This window comes from Populus alba, chromosome 8 (assembly GCF_005239225.2).
Source record: "Populus alba chromosome 8, ASM523922v2, whole genome shotgun sequence".
Classification (NCBI taxonomy): Eukaryota; Viridiplantae; Streptophyta; class Magnoliopsida; order Malpighiales; family Salicaceae; genus Populus; species Populus alba.
In genome coordinates, this window is record NC_133291.1 from 11,156,484 (window position 1) to 11,166,335 (window position 9,852).

Below are 9,852 nucleotides of genomic sequence, written 5' to 3' on the forward strand. Positions count from 1 at the left end.
TAATATAATTGTCGATGATAAATTGCACTCTAAATAAGAGCTTATATGGTTTACCCATTTCTCACTTAATTTATATCAAACAAATTCTATAAGAAAAAAAAGAGGGTATAATAACACTATTTCTTTAATTTTAGTCTAGACAATTAAATGCTAGATTGAATTAAGGTGAGACTAACTATTAGAGGTGACAGAATTAAAAGACTCTCCTAGCAACTTTCACTCAAATAAAACTCTTTCTTAAAGTTTTAAAACCCAGTTTGGCGACCCGAGACCCAATTAACTTGGGGCTGGAACTGGACCAGATTTATAAAAAAAATAGGGGTAGTTGAAAACCTAATTGACTTGGCAAGACTTGATTGTAACCCATTGATTTTTTTTTATTTACCGAAACAACATCGTTTTAATTTATAAAAAAAATAGAGTTGACCCGGGTGAGCCGGTAAAAAACTGTGACCCGGGTCTTGGACTGGGTTGACCACCGGGTCGGGTTATAAACACTACTTTTTTCTATAAATAAAACTACCATCTAATATGTTAGTTTTTTAATAAAATATTTTAAATTTACTAAAACTTAATGAATTATAATAATACACACACACAAATATATATATATATTTGGATATCAAATGTTGTTTGATTCCAAATCAATATGAACATAACAAATGCTTTTTTTTTTTTTTTCTTCTGTTCGAGAGCAATTGATGTTGTAATATCTCACATCAGCAAGTGAGGTTTTGAGACATCAATCTAAAAAATAAATTTGTATTATCGAGAACAAAATCTTGAGAGCGATAAGATTCAAAACGAACAATATACTATATGTTGGGCCGAGTTGTTACAGATATTATTTTTGTAAAATATTTTTTTTTAAAAATATATTAAAATAATTTTTTTAAAATTTATTTTTTATATTATCATATCAAAACAATAAAAAAACACACAAAAAATTAATTTAATTTTTAATTTTTAAAATTTTATGAAAAAACAGTCCAACCACAACTCCAAACAAGCACTATATAAGTTGCAAGTGTGATTTTATTTTTTTTTCTTTTATTTACCATTTGGGAAAAAGCTTGGATGCATTCAACTTCCAAAAATCAATTCTCTGTAAAAAATACAATACGTTATTTTAGTATGCAAAATTGCAAATAAGACTGAGGGTAGATGAAATAAGCCTGTTCTAGAGGAGGAGGAGGAGGAGGAGGAATCTATATAATATAACTGAAGTTGTCCTCTGACTATCTTGTTCAAATTTGCCCCAAGGACAGCGTGGAAAAGGTATTTGCCAGTCCACAATGTTTTATGTCCTATTGGTTGGGCTGCTGTGAAGCGTATGCTTGGCAGCCCGCAAGTATACGTGGACATGCTCGGAGCCTTTCTGTTTAGGATGGCCCAAGTATGATCTACTCGAGACTTAGCTTGAGAAGAAGCCCAATCCGAGTTTTTCCTTTTTCTTTTCTCAGAATCAATCAAAACCTTTCTATCCTACCCCACAATTTCTTTCATTTTTATTTTTATTTTGTTTTTCGGGGAGACCCTAAAGAGATTTTTATTTACTTCTATTCTCACAATAGATTTTATTTACCCAACAAATCTATCCGAACCCTTTCGAGCTCCTAAACTACTTGCACCGACATTTTTACACACAACTTCTAGTTATTCCAAAGATGCCTGCATTAATCCACGTCTCAAATTTCACCATCTACGTTGGTCTTGTAAAATGGGAAAGACACCGCCCCAGATGTATACAATGCGGTATCATCATTTCAGCCGCTAATCTTTCGCTAAAAAATTTCTAACAACTCTTCTTCATATTCCTCTGAACTAGAAAAAAGGAGAGTGAGGGTCCAACTTGCCAACTTTTGAGCTTGTGCAAAGGTAGAGAGTTCCAAAGCAATGCAAAGCTATAATATGGTTAGCCTTAAAAAATACCTGTCCTTAGCCTCCCAGCAGGTAGAATAAGCTTTAAGACCAAGAAATCTTGAATAGCAGACCCACCTGTTCAAAGCCTCATCATAACTATTATTCGGCACCCATGGCAGAATATATGTTAAGCAATCTGCTACTTTACTGGCAGAACTTGACCAATCTATAACCTACATGTGGCTTAAGCCTAATCATTGGTTTCAAAGTCTCGAGTTCAAGCCACATGATTAGATAATGGCAGGGAAATCTTTTGAGTTGAAAATGGATTAAATCATCAACGGATAATAATGCATATAATTTTATGCGTGGTAAAAATTCTATCTTGGATTCTGTCCGTGTCCTTGTATCCTTACCGACCATAAATGTTGGTTCTTGTCGGTCTGTAGGTCCTTGAGACCCTTTATTTTTTCAATCTGAATGTTGAAATCCAATATGGAGGAGGTAATTGCGTGGTGGGAACCTTTCCATGATTTTCCACACATGCCTAGCATTTCTTGGAGGCTTTCATAAACAACCAACCCATTTTAACTTCGGGAAAGCTACATGGTTCCAACATGATTCTTGATGCTTAAATGAGTGTCGAACCAAATATTATACCTGTAGATCACGAAGTAGATACTGCACAAGCATCTGCAACAATGCATATATACAAAACTGCCAACTAGCTAGGAAGGCTAGGTTTGATTAGCCTAGATATTCCTTTAGGATTGCCTAGAAGGTGGAATAATAATGCTAATGAATTCAGCACATTGTCATCATAAGGGCGGGCCACTGACAGGATACTCAAAGGCACATTTAGTCGCCGACAGTGAGCTTTAATTAGTTAACAGTGTCCCATGGATAGTATAGAATTCCAGATCACAGAATGTCAAAGTCACAGAGAAAAGGAAAAGAGAATGGAAGGATAAAATTAGCCACTCCTTTTAGTGATGGATCGGGTTTAGCTGACAGGTGACCAAAAATGAGGCTTATGCTTTAAGCAATATAAGTTAAGTAGCGAGTTTAATCAAGTATCAACACTCTGGCAGCCTCACAGAAAGGTGTCCTGTGAAATGCTTGTAGCTATAGGCATGTGAAAACAATGATCATCATGTATGTATTTTTTACACTTGTGGAATTTGAATCCCCTTCAGTTCATATACCGCCACAAAAAGAGTAGCCTTCGCCATTGACTTTTGTTGAATGTTTCATCTTACTGCGTCATTTATATTTCAGGATTTAGAAAATTGAACATGGGAAATGAGATGGGCAACAACAACACATCTGGACTGCGAGGTATGGCTAGAAATCTACTTTAGCTTTTCCCTTGGTAATTGTGATGCTTGTTAATTTGCAATGCTAATGTATGCAGAAGAAGATAGCACGACTGATGAGGCGCAGGAAAAATCTGTACAAGCACCTACTAATGCCAATGTTGTGAAAGAAGAAAACCATGTAGTTCCTGCGGGAGAGAGTAAAGATTATCATGAAAAAGTGACAGGGTTAGATTGTGATGATCGAAAGGGTTCTGGAGATACTCATGATCATAACCAGACATCGGATGAGGCAGGTTTGTGGCTTACCGATATCAATATGGAATGCACACATATCTCATGAATTTTATCTGTTGGTTGATGGAACGGAGGATTTGTTAAGTTGAACTGAGTGATTTTAATCTGTTGGCTAGTTTCAACAAAAAAAAAATTCATGTTCAAAACAAACAGAGCTCAGTATCTGTTTACTAAATCAGACCTTCTCTTTTGTAGAGCACGCTGAAGTTCATCCGACTCCGGAGACCTTCTCTTTTGTAGAACATGCAGAAGCTCATCCAACTCCGGAGTCTCCTAAAGCTGAAACGAAACCAAATGAAGTAGGTGGTGGAGATATTGAATTTCCCCCAGCTTCTTTTCCGAATGAATTGGAAGGTGATGAGAAGTCAACAGAGTCTGATTTGGAGGAGACTGTTCTTGGAGCAAACAGTAATCAGCTAGAGAGGCAAGCTTCCTTCAAGAAAGGTTAGCTTATCCTTGGATACTCTGTGAAACCCTATTCTGATTGCCTTACTTCCTGCCAATCATGTTGTATTTTTATTAAGTGATTTTTACATTTACAAAAATAGTAAAACCTAGTATAAACTTCTGCTATAAATGGCAACAGAGGAACAGGAGATCATGTCAGTTTCAACTTTTGTCACGATATCACCATCACATGATCCAGAACCTCAAGAATCTATGGACTTGAAGTTTGATCAACAGGAGTTTATTGAAAATCATTCCGAACAATCTGTGAAAGATAGCACTAATTCACTGGAAACAAGTGAAAATATCCTAGGATCAAATGTTGTTGAAGATATCATCACTAAGGAGAATGGTCACCTGGTGGAGACCTGCGCTTCTGACAATCTGGATGGAATTCTTGTTTCTGGGACCACTTTAAACATGGAGAAGAAAATGGGTGACTTGTCGGAGAAAGAAGTGGCATCTCAAGAAGATAAGATGCTTAGTGAAGAGAAAGTTGACGTTGAAGTTGGAAATGAGGTTGGAAATGATTTAAGCAAAACAATTGTTATGGAGTCAACAACGATACGATCAGATTCTCGAAGTGAGCACAGAGAGAAATGTGAAGAAGAGTTCACAAGGGAGATGGATTGTTATGGAAACAATTGCTCAGAGTCACAGCCAGAGGTTAATCTTATCGCTTACTCACCAAACTGTCATATGGAACAATCTGTGCCTGAAGATAAATGCATGGTCCTTACTGAAGAAACTGAATTCACGAGAAAAGAATCGGAAACGGAAGTTAACAAGCATCATTACAGCCCGAATCAGTTAATGGATGATTCAAATAGAGAATCAGATATTGACTTGGAACATGCATCTCAAACTGATTCTTTTCCCGGGCCTAGTTTCAAGAATAATGAGGAGAGTTCAGATGATGCTTCTCATGATCCTGCTAGCAACGGAAGCTGTCAAGTTGAGGAGGCAAAGGTTTCTGAGAATAGCAACCACATTGACTTATTCAACGACATTCAGAGTGAAGTTTCTGAAGACGGCTGCAAGGAATCTGAAGGAAACACTATGATAGTCCCTGAACTTGGAATTGTTCCAGAAGAGTTATCCATGTCCAACTGGAAAAGCAATGAAGGGGCAACAGATTGTAAACTGGAGGAAGAGAAGACAGCAGAGAAGACAGATGCTCCATGTGCCATTGGAAAAGGTGGAGAACAACAGCAAAGCGGGGACCAGTTAGTGTCCAAAACACTTGCAGTACAAGCAGAGGCATATAACCCACAGGCTCCGGCCTCTCTGTTCCAGTCTCAGGATCAGCAACTAGAAAAGGTAACGGTATCTGTAGATGCTCAAGGCAGCAATGAGTTAACCTTGGAATTGAAGCCCGAGAGTTGCGAGGAGTTCCTTGTTGCAAAGGTTTCTACTGACCAAGGGGAAGTCATGAATATTTTAGGGACCTCAGCTTCTGCAGTTGAGTTGGCAATGGACAAGCCTCAGGAAGAAGCTTCATCCTATTTCATAGCAGCTCGAGAGGTAGTGAGAGAAACCAAATCTTTAGCTTTTGATCAATGTGAGAAACTTGATTCAACAATCTTTCCAAAGGGTGGCTATGAGGCACAAGAAAGCGTGGGGAGGCTCAGCACTGAATCAAATCCCGACAACCTGAACATTCATGTACAGATGCGAAAATCTCCAAGCTTTGATCTTGATCTCCGAATAGAAGCAAGGAGTGAAGAATCAGATCAGACTCCACTTCTTTATCAAGACAAGACTACAGTTGAAAGCTTATCAGATCAGTCTGATGTCAGCCTTCAAAGTCCACATCTGCTTTCTCAGTGTAGTCAAGAAACACTGCGAGCATTGCCACTTGAAGAGAGCGTGATTACTCTGGAAAGAAGTGATTCTGAGAAGTCAAGAACACCATTCCTTGGTTTCTTGAAAGAAGATGAAGAGGCTCATGCTGTTGTTACACCAAAGAAACAAGATAACCATGCTGCTGCAAAGAAGACAACTAAGGATCTGTGGAACTCACCTACAAAGGAGGTGGCATCGGCTTCTCCTAAAGGTAAAGAGAAACATAAGCGCAGAACATCCCTCTTTGGTCAGTGCATGTGTTGCGCAACAGTGATTAATTAAATAGAAATTCCCAGTTTTCGAGTTTTACTTTTCAGATTTTCTTGAATGAATTTCATTTTAATTCAAGTTTTTCAAGAAATGGAGTCTTGATGAAAGGAGAAACTGTCGGTTGGTTCAGTTAACCCAAGAAAGAGTGATTACTAAATCTTCTGCATCTGTAACTTTTTTGTGATCTTTCCGTTCTATAATTCTTCTAATCTTGCATTGCGTTGTATTTTGATGCAAGCTCTTAGCTGATTCTCTTGATTTAATTATTTTGTAAGTTTTTGTTTGTTTGATAATGTGTTGGACAGAAATTGGAAGGTTTGGAAAGGAAATTGCAAACCAGACAGCTTTGCTGCTGCCATTGATTGTATCATTTGTTTATTATATTTATAACACAATCGTAGTGAAGCTTTATGTTTGAAATTTCGAGAGTTTTGACTTGTATTAACATTGTTTTCATCATGGGAAAAAAAAGGAAGTTAAGAAGTCGGATCGTATCAGGGGTGTTGCTCAAAAAGGCCAGCAGATAGGCATTCTGAGATCAATAATATTAGCATTAGTGTTTTTCTAGACTCTAGAGCCGTCCTCAAGGCACATACGAAATTCTTCCAGCCATGTGGCTGGAAGACGGGAGCTAGAGAGACAGCCCATGGACAGCAGTCTGCCCTTCAGCATGCAGGGGGGGCTCAAAGAAACGTTCTCCTATTAATTCAAACCCACAATATTTTGCCTCCAAGGAATACCCTAAGGTAATTCGCAAATAAGCTCTTTGCAGGTGAGAAATATTGGAGAATATAATCGCTTTTATTTTTAATATGAGCATGTTAAAAAGATCAGAAACATAAAAAATATAATTTCAAGCAATTTTTAAAAAAAAAATTCATGAAACTTAATTTAAACAATACAATAAAACCCAATTGATTTCATTTATCATTAGTTGGTGTTAGATTTTGTTACTGAAATTAAGTGTTGCTAGCACTTTTAGGTGCTACATCAGTTAGAAGAATGCATGGCAATGGATTTTCTTGTAAAATTTGGCTAATAAAGCTTAGATGAATTTTCTCAAGGACTCAATTGAATTCATCTCGAAAATCGGGACTGATTTGTCGTATTATTTTATCGGTAGCTTTTAGCATATCACAGGAGAGACAATTTCACGGAAAGGACAGGAGGGACCTGGGGGGGGGTGGGGGCTGTGTGGCGGCGGCTTGCCTTCGCCGAAGCTTTGATCATATTTCCAGAAAGCCAGCATTGACACGATATTCCCAGATCTATTTCCATTTTAAAAACATATTTAAACAACTTCTGGAGTAGAAGAAAAAATAGAATACAATTCAGCTTTGAACAAAATCAAATAGTGATTTTTCAGGTCATTCTAATATTTGGTCATGATCTTTGGTTGGCTGGCTACATTACAACAGCAACAACAATACTAAAAATGAATACAAATTTCTTATGGAGTTAAAGATGTCATTATTCGATGAATTCTGAGCACGGCGTCTTCGATCCGATCGCCTGGGATTTTTTTTTTCACGCCACGTTCATCATCATTTTAACAAACTCGTCGTAATTAACTTGGCCGTCGCCGTCCAAATCAGCCTCTTTAATCATCTGATCCACCTCCTCGTCGGTAAGCTTTTCACCTAAATTGATCATAACATGCCTCAACTGAGCATGAACAGGGAGAGCAAGTTTTTAATTTGATTAGAAAGGTCTCTTTCCAATTAAATTAAATAAGTAGAATGCTATGAACCAAATGCAATGTCCCATGAGAAATGGTTAATGTTCATTGCATGCTGAATCGTACAGCTTATCTCATACGGATTGATGGGTAAACTAAACCTTAAATATATGGTACAATATTTAATTATTTTTACCCGAATATCAATTATTTAAAAACAAAAAAAAACTTTTATAATACATAAAAAAACAGAAACAGAAATTGTGGGTCTCTCTCTCTCTCTCTCTCTCTCTCTCATATATATATATATATATATATATATATATATATATATAGTATGGTTTATTTTCCCTTTACAATTTGGAAGGCGGTTTTGTCAACATCATTCACCACTTATTTATGTTATTGGATTTACGATATTCCCAGTTCTCGTCAACGTCAACTCTCAATAAAAATAAAAGCAAGGGACATAGATGACGATTGTTCGATAACATGAACAGCACTATCATTTTAAATTTGAGAATTTCTGATTTTTTTAGAAGTCTGAATTTTCAATTATGTGAAAAGTATACTACCGAATTCACAGGTAAGGAGCTTTTTTAAGATCTCGAATTAGTTTTCACCGTATAATACTTATGGTCAATAACCATTGCCGTATATTCTATTCAATAAAAATCTCGAATGAAGATGCTGATTGATATATATATATATATATATATATATATTAATGCCATTGCAAAGAAGAAGAAATGAAAAGGAAGGCCAAATTGATTAGAGTATTACCTCATTAGCTGATATGTAGCCATTCTGATCCTTGTCAAACACTTTGAACGCCTCTTTAAGCTCCTCCTCCGCATCAGTCTCCTGGTAAATTCATAAATATATTTCAAATTATAGCCTTAATATATATATATATATGTTAATAACGCGTAACGTGTGTGTGTGATATACCTTCGTTTTCTTGGCCATCAAAGTTAAAAACTCAGCAAACTCTATGGTCCCATTTCCATCCGAATCAACTTCGGTGATCATATCCTGAAGTTCTTCTTCGGTTGGATTTTGATCCAGTGATCTAATGACCGTGGCCAGTTCATCAATGGTAATGCAACCTGCAAGCATATATCTGATTAATGAATACCAGTAAACACTTCAAACAAATGTTATAACTCGTAAGCTAATCACAAACTAACCATCTCCATCCTTGTCGAACAGACAAAAGGCTTCTTTGAACTCAACAATCTGTTCTTGGGTTAGTACCTCTGCCATTTTGTTTTCAAAGACACCACAAATTAAACCTTTCTTACTAGTGGGAGAGAGAGAGAGAGAGAGGTGAGCACAATAGGCTACGAGGGGGGAGAAGAGAGAGAGAGAGAGAGAATGTTGAGCACAAAAGGCTACAAGTGAGGGGGAGAAGAGAGAGTGCGTTGTTTTTGGTAAAGACAGAGGGTATGTTGAGTATCGCTCAACCTTAGCTGGGTTTATGTAGAGCTCCAATGCGGTAAAGTACTGCGGTAAGATTTTTCTTATTATTTTTTTCCTCTTTAAAAAATCACGAGTCAAATCAGCTGATGTCTGGATTGGTTTTTGTGGTCTTTGGCTAAGAAAGAGAATAAAAAAAAGGTCATCTGCTGTCTCTCTTTTGGACCAGTGGACCTTTCGTTTCTTTTACCCGATCTATATTATAGAACCATCTGCGTGTCGCAAAGGTTACTAAGACTAAAATAAGATACTGACTGGTAGCATAAGGTTTGTACTTACGTACAGATGTATATATGAATTTTATATTTGACTTCAAAATTTGTACAGCTGTAAGGTTTTGAAGTTCGGGAGACAGAGCATTCAAGGAGCAGACGGGAAAATTTGGTTCCCCGAGTTAAATTTTCTACCCAAAGGCCACGGTGCTTTGCTTGCTCGAGATGAAGAGATGAGATCTTTTACAAGACCTACTTGTCCACCCGGCAAAAATCGAAATCGAAATCAACGCGTTTTGTTGACCTACAAATATGTCTCATGTGCCGTGTATTGCTTTAGAAATGTCAGTGTAAAATGTCGTTGGCTTAGATTGTATACAAGCACACCTAATTATTAAATTATTCGCTAGTATAAAAACATTACAAAAATAGCTAAAGAGGTCGG

At 37.0% G+C, this 9,852-nt stretch overlaps 2 protein-coding genes across 2 annotated transcripts; one reads left to right on the top strand and one right to left on the bottom strand.

Annotated features, from left to right (window-relative positions):
- Nucleotides 1-2,778: 2,778 nt before the first annotated feature.
- On the top strand, nt 2,779-6,458 carry LOC118056608 (uncharacterized). Its single transcript, XM_035068864.2, has 5 exons — nt 2,779-3,018; nt 3,142-3,201; nt 3,278-3,475; nt 3,672-3,920; nt 4,063-6,458. Exons 2-5 carry the CDS (start codon nt 3,159-3,161, stop codon nt 6,048-6,050), a joined length of 2,478 nt encoding a protein of 825 aa, XP_034924755.1. The 5' UTR covers nt 2,779-3,018; nt 3,142-3,158; the 3' UTR covers nt 6,051-6,458.
- An 828-nt stretch (nt 6,459-7,286) lies between these two features.
- Nucleotides 7,287-9,267, bottom strand: LOC118056619 (calmodulin-like protein 11). Its single transcript, XM_035068875.2, has 4 exons — nt 8,907-9,267; nt 8,668-8,825; nt 8,500-8,580; nt 7,287-7,703 (listed from the first exon to the last, which is right to left on the bottom strand). The coding sequence occupies exons 1-4, from the start codon at nt 8,980-8,982 to the stop codon at nt 7,566-7,568; spliced, it is 453 nt and encodes a 150-aa protein (XP_034924766.1). The 5' UTR covers nt 8,983-9,267; the 3' UTR covers nt 7,287-7,565.
- Nucleotides 9,268-9,852: the final 585 nt, after the last annotated feature.